This window comes from Mobula hypostoma, chromosome 15 (assembly GCF_963921235.1).
Source record: "Mobula hypostoma chromosome 15, sMobHyp1.1, whole genome shotgun sequence".
NCBI classification, from domain to species: Eukaryota; Metazoa; Chordata; class Chondrichthyes; order Myliobatiformes; family Myliobatidae; genus Mobula; species Mobula hypostoma.
The window spans coordinates 75088729-75105382 of record NC_086111.1 but is presented as its reverse complement, the minus strand read 5'-3'; the positions used below and the strand labels follow the sequence as shown (position 1 = coordinate 75105382).

The window sequence follows — 16654 nt, the reverse complement described above, 5'->3', positions numbered from 1 at the left end:
TGAGACACTTGACCGACCTATCCTGACAATGAATCATGAACACATCTATTTGAATTGCTATGAAGGGGTTAACCAAGATTCTGTAAAACAAGGGACACACGTGTTCCTAACGTTCCTCTGTTACAGAACCCTAGCTCTGAGATTGTCAATTTTATTTATCAGAGACTGTATGTTTGCCAGCAGGATAGTTGGTCTTGGGAGTCGGAAACCTCATTTTTTTAAAAATGTGCCATCAGACCAGCACATTGACCCTTCCTTTACCAGCGGCTTCTTAAAAGGCAGTGTGCTGGCCACAATCCAGTTTATTTCCATTGGTTTTAAGGAGCGCTAGATCTGACTGAAGCCTCTCGTTGTTGAAGTCTCGAAGAACTAAATCCCCAAGATCACCACGCTATGTCTATTCCTACTATGGCGGCTGCAACAATAGCTGTTACACTTGCCCCAGCCTTCCTTTAATTTGCTCTTGCTAATCAATCCCAAATGCTGACTAACCAAACTTACAGTTAAATGAGTTGCAGGCAAAGTCCAGATTAACTCCTAGGTTCCCTGAGCATTCTCAAATCCAGGCTTCCTTCCAATGGTCAAAGCCACACTTTTCTTTGCAGACATCTATGGATGTAATTACACCACAGCTCTCTTGGACATGACACTATTCTGTGAACAAGTTTCAATTCATTTAACCATCTTTAACCAGTTGGAGTAGAGTAAATGGACTGCCATAGCTTTCAAACTAATTTTAGCTAACTTAATGTACTCCCTATGTAGGCTTATAATATTCTCTGCAGCTATCTTTTAACCTTGACAGAGGCCTTTGAAACACTAAGTTTGCTCAGCAAGTCAATTGTTGTTATTTAAGAGTCCACTTCACTGCAGTGGGAAGTGAAGCAGAGCAAAAATAGCACAGCATTTGCACCTAGTCAGCAAAGCAAGGAAAGGCAATGCCCAGAATAGAACCCAGGTACACAAACCCGCAAGAAAAATAAGCTGTTTGTCAACTCATACCAGCCAAGCACTGAACTCAGTGCCATTGTATCTGTGTAAAGAGGTGATAGAAACAAGGAACAAAAACTGTGTGCTCAGTGCTCAATGGTGTCTTCTAATAATCTGACATATTTGAAAATGATGGGGCAAGAATATGGTGGAATTCTTCATTAAGATGGACAGTGACATAGTTAATTCAGAAACAAAGGTTCTGAACTTAAAGAAGGGTAACTTTGAAGGTATGAGACGTGAATTAGCTAAGATAGACTGGCAAATGATACTTAAAGGGTTGACGGTGGATATGCAATGGTAAGCATTTAAAGATTGCATGGATGAACTACAACAATTGTTCATCCCAGTTTGGCAAAAGAATAAACCAGGGAAGGTATTGCACCCGTGGCTGACAAGAGAAATTACGGATAGTATCAATTCCAAAGAAGAAACATACAAATAGCCAGAAAAAGCTGCTCACCTGAGGACTGGGAGAAATTCAGAGTCCAGCAGAGGAGGACAAAGGGCTTAATTAGGAAAGGGAAAAAAGATTATGAGAGAAAACTGGCAGGGAACATAAAAGCTGACTGTAAAAGCTTTTATAGATATGTGAAAACAAAAAGATTGGTTAAGACAAATGCAGGTCCCTTACAGTCATAAACAGGTGAATTGATCATGGGGAACAAGGACATGGCAGACCAATTGAATAACTACTTTGGTTCTGTCTTCACTAAGGTGGACATAAATAATCTTCCGGAAATAGTAGAGGACCGAGGGTCTAGTGAGATGGAGGAACTAAGGGAAATAAATGTTAGTAGGGAAGTGGTGTTAGGTAAATTGAAGAGATTAAAGGCAGATAAATCCCCATGGCCAGATGGTCTGCATCCCAGAGTGCTTAAGGAAGTAGCCCAAGAAATAGTGGATGCATAGTGATAATTTTTCAACTCTTTAGATTCTGGACTAGTTCCTGAGGATTGGAGGGTGGCTAATGTAACCCTGCTTTTTAAAAAAGGAGGGAGAGAGAAACTGGGGAATTATAGACCGGTTAGCCTAACATCGGTGGTGGGGAAAATGCTAGAATCAGTTATCAAAGATGTGATAACAGAACATTTGGAAAGCAGTGAAATCATCGGACAAAGTCAGCACGGATTTGTGAAAGGAAAACGTCTGACGAATCTCATAGAATTTTTTGAGGATGTAACTAGTAGAGTGGATAAGGGAGAATCAGTGGATGTGGTATATTTGGATTTTCAAAAGGCTTTTGACAAGGTCCCACACAGGAGATTAGTGTGCAAACTTAAAGCACACGGTATTGGGGGTATGGTATTGATGTGGATAGAGAATTGGTTGGCAGACAGGAAGCAAAGAGTGGGAATAAATGGGACCTTTTCAGAATGGCAGGCAGTGACTAGTGGGGTACCACAAGGCTCAGTGCTGGGACCCCAGTTGTTTACAATATATATTAATGACTTAGATGAGGGAATTAAATGCAGCATCTCCAAGTTTGCGGATAACACGAAGCTGGGCGGCAGTGTTAGCTGTGAGGAGGATGCTAGGAGGATGCTAAGAGGATGCAGGGTGACTTGGATAGGTTAGGTGAGTGGGCAAATTCATGGCAGATGCAATTTAATGTGGATAAATGTGAGGTTATCCACTTTGGTTGCAAAAACAGGAAAACAGATTATTATCTGAATGGTGGCCGATTAGGAAAAGGGGAGGTGCAACGAGACCTGGGTGTCATTATACACCAGTCATTGAAAGTGGGCATGCAGATTGATTCCTGGGATGGCAGGACTCATATGATGAAAGACTGGATTGACTAGACTTATACTCGCTGGAATTTAGAAGATTGAGGGGGGGATCTTATTGAAACGTATAAAATCCTAAAGGGATTGGACAGGCTAGATGCAGGAAGATTGTTCCCGATGTTGGGGAAGTCCAGAACGAGGGGTCACAGTTTAAGGATAAAGGGGAAGCCTTTTAGGACCGAGATGAGGAAAACCTTGTTCTCACAGAGAGTGGTGAATCTGTGGAATTCTCTGCCACAAGAAACAGTTGAAGCCAGTTCATTGGCTATATTTAGAGGGAGTCAGATAAGGCCCTTGTGGCTAAAGGGATCGGGGGTATGGAGGGAAGGCTGGTACAGGGTTCTGAGTTGGATGATCAGCCATGATCATACTGAATGGCGGTGCAGGCTCGAAGGGCCGAATGGCCTACTCCTGCACTTATTTTCTATGTTTGTAAGAACAGGCAGAGGTGGATGCACTGTAAATCAGTTTGCTTTATTGATTCAGTTCATTCTCAGGTATTGCGCTTCAGTCAACATGACTGAAACGTCTGTCCATTAGCACAGGAGTGCTGAAAATTGGCAGTTGATGAGAGTAAAGACTGCCAAGGCTGACAACAGTTGGTCCAAACTCAATGCTTTCATGCTTTCATAGAGGGTAATTTTAAACTATAGGCAGGAATCTAAGAATAACAAACACCCACAAAAACACCTGACAAAAATCAGTGGGACATATGCACATGCTTAGTGGAAGGACAGAACCAATAAATGGTGCCACAGTAGCATAAAGGTTAGCTCCATGCTATTACAGTGCGGTGCATGAGAGCTCAGTGTTTACTTCCAACCACACATTGCCAGGAAATCCCTTGGGACTAATATCAGCTGAGTTTGAAACAAAGTTATGTATTGGGATGAAAATATGACCTTTCCTTTTACAAGAATTAAGCTGAAAGCAGGAGTAGCTTCCAACCCTACAGTGCTATTCACAATTCAGTTTCTTTTGAGACATCTTACAGATAGTGAGGCATTTCTGAGATGCAGTTACCATGGTAACGAGGGAGCTATGACTGACAAGACAGCATTATGAGAATGACCTAAAATCATTCTGTAATATCAATGAAAATCTTCAAAATTATTTCAGGAGATTTTTGCATGGTAAGCTCTAAGAGTAGGCAAGCAATGTCCTGACAGATCTTAAATTAAAATCCCATCCAAAAGCTGGCACCTACAATGGCCTTGTCTCTGGCTTGAGAACACAATTCAAAGCTGAGTGAGGATAGGCTGATCTGCTTAACCTTATTGAGAGGAAAGGTTTTAGAAGCATTAGAAAGTTAGGACTTTATTCCTTGGAACGTAGAAGATTGAGAGGAGATTTGATAGAGGTATACAAAATTACAAAGGGTATAGACAGGATAAATGCAAGCAGGCTTTTCCCATTGAGGTTAACTAAGACTAGAACTAGAGGTCATGGGTTAAGGGCGAAAGGTAAAATATTTAAGGGGAACACGAGGGGGAACTTTTTCCACTCGGGATGGTTAGTGTGTGGAACAAACTGGCAGCAGAAGTGGTGAATGCGAGTTCAGATAAATACGTGGATTTGGGAGGGGGGTATGTAGGGCCAGGGTCCAGATGCAGGTTGATGGGACTAGGCAGAATAGCAGTTCGGCATGGATTAGACGGGCTGAAGGGCCTGTTTCTGTGTTGTGGTGCTCTAAGCTTTGATCTGGGACAGGATCAATAGGAAAGGACATGGTTTAACCGAGGCATGTCAAACCTCATTTATTGAGGGCAAACCTTGCTTAGCCAACTTGATTAAATTTTTTTTTAAATGTGGTAATGGAAGATTTAATATAGGTAACACACACAAAATGCTCCCACTACCTAAGAGTGCTCCTCACAGCATGCACCTCAAATAGCCTCTGACAACCAAGTCCAACTCCTGGCCTTCTCATGTGGCTTAGCCTCTAAGCCCGGCGGAACTGTTTCTACTGACAGGAGAAGGGGCAAAGGCAGGTCCTGGCGCCTTAAAACCAGTGCTTCGGGTAGATGGAGCTCTTCAGCCTGGGAAGGCAGTCCATCTAAGAGAGGGAAAACTCTGATTTCAAACCTCCGCTGCCTTGCAGCCATACCCACTCATGGGAAAGGCTTCGGGAGTAAACCCTGAGGACAAATCCGGAGCTGAAGTCCCTAAGGCAGCCCGATATCATCTTCAACCTCGTTCTGGCAACTCCTGTGATGACACTGGTGCCAAGCTGTATTGGCCCTTGCCCTTCCCTTGGACAACATCGGTGTCGTGGAGAGGGGAGACATGCTGCATGGGCAACTGCTGGTCGTCCATAAAACCTTGCCCAGGCCTGCGCCCTGGAGAAGTCTTTCCAGACGCAGATCCATGGTCTCGCAAGACTAACAGATGCCACCACCACACAAAATGCTGGAGGAACTCGGCCAGTCAGGAAGCATCAATGGGAATAAATAAATAGTCAAGATTTTGGGCCAAAACCCTCGTCAGGACTGGAATGGAAGGGGGAAGAAGCCAGAATAAGGTGCGGGGGAGGAGGAGGAGGACAAACTAGAAAATGATAGGTGAAGTCAGATGGGTGGGGAAGGGGCGATGAAGTGAGAAGCTGAGAGGTGATACGTGGAAAAGGTAAAGGGCTGGAGAAGAAGTAATCTGACAGAAGAGTGGACCGTGAGAGAAAGGGTTAGAGGAGGGGCACCAGGGAGATGTGATCAACAAGTGAGAAGAGGTAAGAGGCCAGAGTGGACAATAGAAGAAGGGGGAGGGAGAAAAAAAATTATCAGGAGGAGAAATCGATGTTCATGCCATCACATTGGAGAATAACTAAATGAATTATGAGGTGTTGCTCCTCCACCATGAGAGTGGCCTCATCATGGCAGAAGAGGCGGCCATGGACCAACATTTTGGAACGGGAATGGGAGTAAGAATTAAAATGATTGGCCATGGGAAATTCCATTTTTTGCGGATGAAGCAGAGGTGCTAAAGGTAATATAGACAATGTGGCATACATGGACTTCGCGAAAGATCTTACTGAGCTTATCAGCAAAGTTGAAATATAAAAGGGACAGTGGCAGCATGGATACAAAGTTTGCTCAGTAACAGGCAGCAAATCATGATGAATAGTTGGATTTCATACTGGAGGAAGGTGAACAGCAGGACTGGTGTTAGGGTTATTGTTTTTTTGATTTATGAAAGATGCAGACTTGGAGCAAAAGCCACAATATCTAAATTTTCAACACACCTTGGCAGCATTGTGAACCGTGAGAAGGAGAATGATAGACAGTAGGATATAAACAGGTTGGTAGAAAAGGCAGGTGCGATGGAAAAGCAAAGCAGGCTAATGCACTTTGGTAGGAAGAGTGAGGAGAGGATGAGATGAGAGTTGATAAAAGAACATGATATTCTTTCATAAATTAGTTACGGCACAGGAGGTCATCATATGGCTTTGGGCCTGTATTCACTAGAATTCAGAAGAATTAGGGATAACCTTGTTGAAACCTATCAAATGGTGAAAGACTGTGATTGAGCGGATGTAGAGGTGATGCTTCCTCTGGTGGGAGAGTCTCAGACCTGAGGACACAGCCTCAGAATAGGGGGCGTCCTTTTAGAATGTAGATGAAGATGAATTTCTTTAGCAAGAGAGGGGCGAATCTGTGGAATGCTTTGCCACAAGCGGCTGTGGAAGCCAAGTCTTTATGTACACTTATGGCAGAGGTTGACAGATTATTGATTGGTCAGGGCATGAAGGCAGGAGACTGGGTCTGAGAATAAAATTGGATCAGCCATGAAGAAATGACAGAGCAGACTCGATGGGCCAAACAGCCCAATTCTGCTCCTTTATCTTATGATAATGTTCTGAAAGGGATGCTGGATCTTATGAACACACAAGCCACTGAAAATGGGAGGGTGTACTGACAAAGCAGTTAATAACACAGAGTGTTTCATCAATGCAGAAAGCGAGTATAAACACAGAAGTCATGCTGAACCTTTGTACAGCACTGATACAACCTCACCTGAACCACTGTGTCCAAAGCTGGGAACTACACTATAGAATAAATATTAAGGTATTAGAGCCCAATGACATTTAAAGGACGGTTTGTGGGATATGGGATGATACTTACAAGGCTATCCAAGAGGAATCAGGGGACCAGGAAAGCGATATTTGATAGGGTGCTGGACACATTGAATGGAAGGTTATTCCCCTTCATGGAAGGGTGGAGGTCTCAGGCACAAAGCTGAAGAGATTTAAAAAAAGACACATTGATGCAAAGTGTGGTTGGAATCTGCAATGCACTGTGTGAATCTGCACTGTGCAATGCAGACAGATTCCAGAGACAGAATTGAATAAAAATATGGTCTGGACGAATCTGCAAGGCTAGAGAAAAGGCCAGCAAGCAGAACAAATAGAATTCCACCCCCCGCTGCCAGCACCTTTCTTTCTTCCATGGCCTTCTGTCTCTTTCACCAATCAACTTCCTAGCTCTTTGCTTCATCCCTTCCCCTCCAAGTTTCACCTATTGCCTGGCGTTTCTCTCTCCCCTCCCCCCACCACTCAAATCTATTCCTTAGCTTTTTTTCTCCAGTCCTGCCAAAGGGTTTCAGCCTGAAACGTTGACTGTACTTTTTCCTATAGATGCTGCCTGACCTACAGAGCTCCTCCAGCATTTTGTGTGTTTTGCTCAGATTTCCAGCATCTGTAGATTTTCTCATTTGTACACTGGTACAGTGTTGTCATGGACACAAGGAGCCAAATGACCTCCTTCTGTGCCTTAACCAATTTATGAAAGAATATCATGTTTTTACCAACTCTTATCTGATTCTTTAACTTTTCCTACATTACATCTCATAAACCTGCCTTTATTCATTCTCTCCCATCACAAAACTGATCACCCCATTTCCTCTTCTTTAAATCAGTTACATCTTCACATCGCCAGTTAAAAAATGTGTTTCACCTGCTCCTCCTTTGAGTTTCCGAAGGTGATGTGATTTTCTGTTGCTAACATAGTTACTTAAGCAGTGAGCCACTACATGCCGTAATATAAGAAAATTGTCTTTGGAGATCCAAAGCCCTTTTCCCATGGGTGGAAATGACTAAATCAGGGGTCATAAGTTTATGATTGGAGGAAAGTATAAGCAGGATGTCAGAGATAAGTTCTTTACACAGTGGTGGGTGATACGGGTGGTGGTAGAGACAGCTACAATAGGGGTATTTAAGAGGCACATGGATGATAGAAAAGTGAAGAGCTCTGTGGAAGGGAAGGGTTAAATTGATCTTAGAGTAGGTTAAAAGCTTCCAGCCAATACTTTCATTTTGACCATACCTAGATGACCAACATGTACAGTGGCATGCAAAAATTTGGGCACCCCCGTCAAAATTTCTCTTACTGTGAATAGCTAAGTGAGTAAAAGATGACCTGATTTCCAAAAAGCATAAAGTTATACATGCAAACATGAGGATATCTACAGATGCTGGAATTTCAAGCAACACATAAAAATTGCTGGTGAATGCAGCAGGCCAAGCAGCATCTATATATAGGAAGCGGTACAGTCGACGTTTTGAGCCAAGACCCTTCGTTAGGACTAACTGTAAGAAGAGATAGTAAGAGATTTGAAAGTGGGAGGGGGAGGGGGAGGGGGAGATCCGAAATGATAGGAGAAGACAGGAGGGGGAGGGATGGAGCCAAGAGCTGGAAAATTCTGTGAGAATCTTGGGCCGTCTTGCATGCACTGCTCTTTTGAGGTCTATCCACAGATTCTCGATGATGTTTAGGTCGGGGGACTGTGAGGGCCATGGCAAAACCTTCAGCTTGCGCCTCTTGAGGTAGTCCATTGTGGATTTTGAGGTGTGTTTAAGATCATTACCCTGTTGTAGAAGCAATCTTCTTTTCATCTTTGGCTTTTTTTTTTACAGACCATGTGATGTTTGCTTCCAGAATTTGCTGGTATTTAATTGAATTCATACTTCCCTCCACCAGTGAAATATTCCCCGTGTCAGTGGCTGCAACACAAACCCAAAGCATGATTGATCCACCCTCGTGCTTAACAGTTGGAGAGGTGTACTTTTCATGAAATTCTACACCCTTTTTTCTCCAAACATATCTTTGCTCACTGCAGCCAAAAAGTTCTATTTTAACTTCATCAGTCTACAGGATTTGTTTCCAAAATGCATCAGGCTTGTTTAGATGTTCCTTTGCAAACTTCTGACACAGAATTTTGAGGTGAGGACGTAGGAAAGGTTTTCTTCTGATGTCTCTTCCATGAAGGTCATATTTGTGCAGGTGTCGCTGCACAGTAGAACAGTGCACCACCACTCCAGAGTCTGCTAAATCCTCCTGAAGGTCTTTTGCAGTCAAACGGGGATTTGGATTTGCCTTTGCCTTTCTAAAAATCCTATGAGCAGTTCTCTTGGAAAGTTTTCTTGGTCTTCCAGACCTCAACTTGACCTCCACCGTTCCTGTTAACTACCATTTCTTAATTACATTACGAACTGAGGAAACAGCTAGCTGAAAACATTTTGCTATCTTCTTATAGCCTTCTCCTGCTTAGTGGCATAATTTATTTTAATTTTCAGAGTGCTAGGCAGCTGCTTAGAGGAGCCCAAGGCTGCTGATCGTTGGGACAAGGTTTGAGGAGCCAGGGTATTTATAAAGCTTTGAAATTTGCATCATCTGGCCTTTCCTAACGATGACTGTGAACAAGTCATAGCCCAACAAGCTAATTAAGACTTTGGTAAAAGTTATCTGAGAGCTCAAATCTCCTGGGGTGCCCAAATTTTTACATGGTGCTCCTTTCCTTTTTTTCACTCTAAAATTGTACAAAACAAAAATAATACACTAATCTTGCTTAAAATGTTGAAAAGAATGTTTCATCTTTAACTTTATGCCTTTTGGAGATCAGTTCATCTTCTACTCACTTAACTATTCACAGTAACAGAAATTTTGACTAGGGGTGCCCAAATCTTTGCATGCCACTGTAGCTCCTCCAACACTTTAGCTCTCAGCTTGGATGGTACAACTCACAATCTCCACATACAAGGAAAAAGTTCACCCCAGAGGGGGATCTGGAATTTCTGCTGCACGTTTCAGCCATTCTGAGTTGCCATGTACACCTAAGACAGTCTGGAGTCTTTTCTGGTTTCCCTTTGCATCATCTCTGCCACTACAGGAGACTTTCACTTTCCATTAGGGAGAACATGTCAAGAGGAATGTTCTCTTTTGTACATTTTTCTTAACAGAAGTGCTTTAGGATGTATTGAGTATACACCAAGACAAATATACTGAGTATACCGAAGGAACTCCCCAGCATTTTGTGTGTATTGCTCAAGATTTCCAGCATTTGCAGAATTTGTGTTCCAGATATCTTACATAAAGAAGAGCTTGTTCAATTACTTGTCACTGAAACCAACTACCCAGGAAACAAAAAGAAATCATGTGGTACAAGGGACGTTGACCATAGTCTCAGAGACCAATGTGAAAGTGGGTGCTTTAGTTGTAGAGCCTAGGTCAGGCCTAACTTGGAATAGTCTGTCCAATTTTAGGCACTACTTTTCATAAAAGCCACACTAGACATGGGAGGTGTCAAACAAAAGTAAACAAAGATGAAAGGAGATCTAAAAGGGAAGAGATTACTGAGCCTCTGGCTAGGATCTTTATGTCCTCGTTGTCCACGGGAATGGTACCGGAGGATTGGAGGGAGGCGAATGTTGTCCCTTGTTCAAAAAAAGTAGTAGTGACAGTCCGGGTAATTATAGACCAGTGAGCCTTACGTCTGTGGTGGGAAAGCTGTTGGAAAAGATTCTTAGAGACAGGATCTATGGGCATTTAGAGAATCATGGTCTGATCATGGACAGTCAGCATGGCTTTGCAAAGGACAGATCATGTCTAACAAGCCTGATAGAGTTCTTTGAGGAGGTGACCAGGCATATAGATGAGGGTAGTGCAGTGGATGTGATCTACATAGATTTTAGTAAGGTATTTAACAAGGTTCCACACGGTAGGCTTATTTAGAAAGTCAGAAGGCATGGGATCCAGGGAAGTTTGGCCAGGTGGATTCAGAATTGGCATGCCTGCAGAAAGCAGAGGGTAGTTGTGGAGGGAGTACATTCGGATTGGAGTGTTGTGACTAGTGGTGTCCCACAAGGATCAATTCTGGGACCTCTACTTTTCATGATTTTTATTAACCACCTGGATGTGGGGGTGGAAGGGTGGGTTGGCAAGTTTGCAGCTGACACAAAGGTTGGTGGTATTGTAGATAGTGTAGAGGATTGTCGAAGATTACAGAGAGACATTGATAGGATGCAAAAGTGGGCTGAGAAGTGGCAGATGGAGTTCAATCTGGAGAAGTATGAGGTGGTACACTCTGGAAGGACAAACTCCAAGGCAGAGTACAAAGTAAATTGCAGGATACTTGGTAGTGTGGAGGAGCAGAGGGATCTCGGGGTACATGTCCACAGATCCCTGAAAGTTCCCTCACAGGTAGATAGGGTAGTTAAGAAAGCATATAGGGTGTTAACTTTCATAAGTCGAGGGACAGAGTTTAAGAGTCGCGAGGTAATGATGCAGCTCTATAAAACTCTGGTTAGGCCACACTTGGGACTGTGTCCAGTTCTGGTCGCTTCACTATAGGAAGGATGTGGAAGCATTGGAAAGGGTACAGAGGAGATTTACCAGGATGCTGCCTGGTTTAGAGGGTATGCATTATGATCAGACATTAAGGGAGCTAGGGCTTTACTCTTTGGAGAGGAGGAGGATGAGAGGAGACATGATAGAGGTGTACAAGATATTAAGAGAAATAGATAGAGTGGATAGCCAGCGCCTCTTCCCCAGGGCACCACTGCTCAATACAAGAGGACATGGCTTTAAGGTAAAGGGTGGAAAGTTCAAGGGGGGTATTAGAGGAAGGCTTTTTTTACTCAGAGAGTGGTTAGTGCATGGAATGCATTGCCTGAGTTAGTAGTGGAGGCAGATACACTAGTTAAGTTTAAGAGACTACGAGACAGGTATATGGAGGAATTTAAGGTGGGGGAGTCATATGGGAGGTAGGGTTTAAGGGTCGGCACAACATTGTGGGCCGAAGGACCTGTACTGCACTGTACTATTCTATTCTAAAATAGTTAAGTTATAAAGTTTAATTAGAGAAACAGGACTTAAAAGATCCAGAGTTTAGAAATCATGTGCTCCCTTTGTATACAATAAAGGTTTCAGTAGTAAACTAAAAGTCTTTTCTGGAGATCATAACAGATCTTAAAGTTACAGATGAACCATTTAGGAATGAAATAATGTAGCACTTTATGCACAGTAGGGATAATAGAATTTCTCCATAAAAAGCTATGGATGCATGCATGTGTATCAAACTATTCAAGGCTAAAAGAAAGATTTTCTTGCAAGTGAAAGAACTTGGAATAAAAATGGACACAGAAAAATGGGCCCAGAAGTCAAGGCCCAAAGATCAAATTTGTGACTGGTGTCCTGGGGATGAAGTACAAAGTTGGAGGGCCAATGTCAGGCTCAGAGGCGGCCTCCCTGTGGGTGGGAGGAATGGGAGGAATACCTGCTGTCTTGTTTTGTTACTGTTGTTTGTGCTGTTTTACTGAACAAGGTGGGTGTGCTACGTTGATGCCAGAATGTGCCCCTAGCATATTCTTGGGTGTGCCGGTTGTCAATGCAAGTGATGCATTTCATTACATACATCGATATACATGTGATAAATCAATCTGAATCTGAAACAAAAGAAATGGTGTGAGGAACTCAATGGGTCAAGCAGCATCTGTGTAGGTAAAAGGTGAAAGTCAATATTTTGGGTTAAGACTGAAAGGGAATAGGAAACTCTGCCCATGCAGAGCAATACAAAAGGAAGCCAGTTGGAAACAGGTAGACAATTGGTGAAAGGGCTGAAGAGCAGATGGAACTAGGTGGTGGGAGGATTCATGAGATGGGGGGGGTGGAAATCAACATTGTCAGGTGAGTGAGAGAGAGATCAGGGAACTTGCGGTGTTGGTCAACCGTAATTGGAAATACAATAGGAAACCCAACTGAAATTGGGTTGTAAACTTGTGGAAATGTTTTTACTGAAAAGAAAAAGTTGGACAAGAGCGACCTGAGTGGCAATTAAGATGAGGAGCGTAGAAATCTTACACAAGGTAGTGAATTATAGAATTCTCTGTCCCAGAGTTGTGGAGGCTTGCCCATGAAAGAACATCACCTGCAAATACATACTGGCCATGGGTGCCATGCCCCATCCAAGGGAAGAACCAGAAAAGGCACTTAGCCCACTGAATCTGCAACCACCTCGGTGAAGAACAGTTTTGAGAGAAATAACATTTGTTACATATGCCAGTGATTTACTGTACCATGAGTGATGACCATGTGTATAGAGGAATCTTCTTTGGCATAACAAGCTGCAGGAACTTTCCCTTCTCCTTGTACTGCAACTTAGTGCACGAGCTTTCAATCTCTTCATGGAACTGACAACTCCATTGGCGTCCATCTATGTTACAAGGTGTCACAGCAAGACAAAGTACAAGGTTAAATGAAAATTAAAATATATATATATATTTTTTTAAAAAGAGTACAACTTAGTGAAACTTGAGCCATTTTGCTGCATTGACAGCCTACATAGCTCCTTTTCCAAATGCAACACCTACAGAATGCTGGAGAAACTCAGCAAGTCAGGCAGCACCTATGGAGCTGATGAAACATCTCCGCCCTAAACATTGACTCTTTATTCCCTATCCCATGATTAGTTAAGTTCCTTCAACATTTTTTGTGTTGCTCAAAATTTACAGCACCTACAGACTCCCATTTCAAATTCCCATTTTAATAACTGTGACTTCATATAAAGGTCAAAGTCAAAATCGAATGAACAGTTTCAAATCAAGTTCAAATTATTTCAAGCCTTCTCCAGCCGATAGCTAAAGGGGGCTCAGGATATTGTGAAATACAAATGCAGGTGTGATCTGGCAAGGAACCTCAGCAGACTGTAAAGGCTCCAACATGCATGGTAAGATAGGCCCCTCACAGAATGAAAAAAAATTGAATAGGAAAATGGCAGAGAAATTAAACAAATATTTTGTCTGTCTTCATAGTACAAAGCAATGTCACAGAGCAGCACAAATAGTGAATAAACTGAAAGTTAGCATTAGTTAAAGAATGCAGAGGAAAACACAGTGGGACTGCAAGGCAATAAATCCTTGCAACTTGATGACCTGTATCCCAAGGCTTTGAAAGAAGTGGCTGTGGAGATTCAAAACGGCAACTGGACATTGCACCAAAATTCCACAACTCCCGTGGTAGTGAAGGTAACCCCACCATTTACAAAAGGGGATTGGTGGAAGATGGGGGAGAAAAAAAAATCAGCAAACTTAGCAACACCTTCCAATTTCCTAAACCTCCTACAGACAGCACCTGTTTTTCCCCTAGAGGACATCTGTTTAAGGTGAGTGAATTTAAGTTAGGGGAGATGCCAGAGGTAGAAATTTTTGAAAAACAGAGTGGTGGGGGTCTGGAATGCACTGCTAGGCATGGTGGTAGAGGTTGCTATAACAGAAACATTTAAGAGACTCATATGGGCACAAGGATACAAGGAAAATTAAGGGTAAACACGAGGAAATCTGCAGATGCTGGAATTTTGAGCAACACACATTACATCTCTCAAGGAAAATGAAGGGTTATGGATTATGTAGCTAGGAAGGGTTACATTGATTGAATAGGTTAAAAGGTCAGGTCAATGTCATGGGTTCAAGGATCCCGTACTGTGTTATAATGCACTATATTTTATCACTTCCTGCATATCTCCTTTAGATTTGCCCCCTCTCACCTTAAACCTATGGTTTCCAATATTTCAACATTTTCACAATGGGGAAAAAGATGGAAACTATTTCTACCTCTCATAATTAAATATTTCTATCAGATCACCCTTCACCCTTCACTATTCCAGAGTGAACGATCCAGATTTACCCAACCTCTCTTTTCAGCCACATTCCGGTGACCCTCTATAAAGTCACCACACCCTTCACAGGATGTGGCAACAGTTACCCTACTCTTTGCTGCACAGAGGCTGAAGCTGTGGGCCTGCGCTGGACTTCATGTCTGTGGGCTCTGCAACACTTACTCCGCTATGTGCTGAACTGATGCTGTGGCTGTGGTCTGCTCCATCTGTTCCAGGCTTCCTGTCTGAGGACTCACTTTCATTCTAAATGCTATTTGCTTGCATATGACTGGGCAGACTCAACATGTATTTATATGAGAAATTGAATTTGACAATTTGTTCTTGTATCTAGCAGTCCATCACAGGCAATGCTTTCCAACCACTAAGCACAAGAAAGCAGGATCCAACGAGGACCCCACCATCCAGGCCATGCTCTGTTCTTGCTATTACCATCGGGAGCTTTAGGTCCCACACCATCAGGTTCAGCAACAGTTACTACCCTACAACTATCAGGCTCCTAAACTTCACTCACCTCAACTCTGAACTGATCCCACAACCTATAGATTTACTTTCAAAGACACTTTACAAATTACGTTCTCAGTTTTTTTATATGCACAATTTGTCCTTTGCACATTGATTGTTTTTAAGTCTTTATGCTTTTCATAAATTCTATTGTATTTCCTTATTTTCCCGTGAATGCCTGCAAGAAAATGAATGACAAGGTAGTACATGGTATCATATACAAAATTTGATAATAAATTGACTTTGACTAGATAAGAGGGCCTTTCTGATAATATTTGAAAAGAACGCATGCAGTGACACAGATTGAAGAGCTGTTGCCTCAATGCCAATGGCCCAAGTTCAACCCTGACCTTCTCCACTGTGTGGAATTTCTATACTCTCCTTGGGACTGCCTGGGTTCTGACAACTCAAATTTCCTCCCATCTTCCAAAGACAGGGAAATTAGCAGGTTAATTGACCACTGAAAATTGCCCTGAGTGTGAAGGTGAGTGGCAAAACCTAGGATGGCTTCAATCAGTAAAGAACGTGTAAAATGGGGTGTCTGAGGGTCAGCGAGGACTCAGGGGATCAACGGGTACGTTTCTGCATCTCTCTACGACGGAATGCAGAGCTTTAATAGTCAAAGTAAATTTATTGTCAAAGTACATATACTCTCAGAGATTCATAAACACAAGAGATTCTGCAGGTGCTGGAAATCCAAAGCAACACACACAAAATGCTAGAGGAAACACACATAATACTGGAGGAACTCAACAGGCCAGGCAGCATCTATGGAAAAGAGTACAGTTGACGTTTCAGGCCGAGACCCTTCATCAGGAATGGAGAAAAAAACATGAGGAGTCACAGTCAGGAGGGGGGAGGGGAGGAAAAACACAAGGTGATAGGTGAAGGGGGGTGAAGTAAAGAGTTGAGACTGGTGAAAGAGATACAGGGCTGGAAAAGGGGGTATCTGATAAGGGAAGACAGAAGACCACGGAAGAAAAAAAAAAGTGGGAGGGAGGTGATGGGCAGGTGAGGAGTAACGTGTAAGATTGGTGGGGGGGGGGTGCATTACCAGATGTTCGAAAAATCAATGCTCATGCCATCAAGGTTGGAGGCTACCCAAAGACTGTTTGGGGCCCTGAATGGTAGTGAGGGAGGAGATGTAGGGTCAGGTGTAGCACTTGTTCCGTTTGCAAGGATAAGTACCAAGAGGGAGATTAGTGAGGAGGGACAAGTGGACAAGGGAGCCACGTAGGGAGCGATCCCTGTGGAAAGCAAAAAGTTGGGGTGGGGGGGGGGAAGATGTGCTTGGTAGTGGGATCCCGTTGGCAGAAGTTACAGAGAATTATGTGCTGGACATGGAGGCTGGGGGGTGGTAGGTGGGGACAGAAGGATGGGGTGGTGGGGTGGTGGGAGGATGGAGTGAGGGCAGATGTGCGTGAAATGGA

General features: G+C 43.0%; 1 protein-coding gene across 6 annotated transcripts in view; it reads right to left on the bottom strand.

Annotated features, from left to right (window-relative positions):
- usp19 (ubiquitin specific peptidase 19) overlaps nt 1-16654 on the bottom strand; it is a 215667-nt gene that overhangs the window by 148285 nt on the left and 50728 nt on the right. For all 6 annotated transcript variants that reach the window (XM_063068283.1, XM_063068282.1, XM_063068287.1 and 3 more), the window contains one exon: nt 13126-13262. In XM_063068283.1, coding sequence (XP_062924353.1) covers nt 13126-13262 — 137 coding nt within the window. The remainder of the gene's footprint in view (nt 1-13125; nt 13263-16654) is intronic.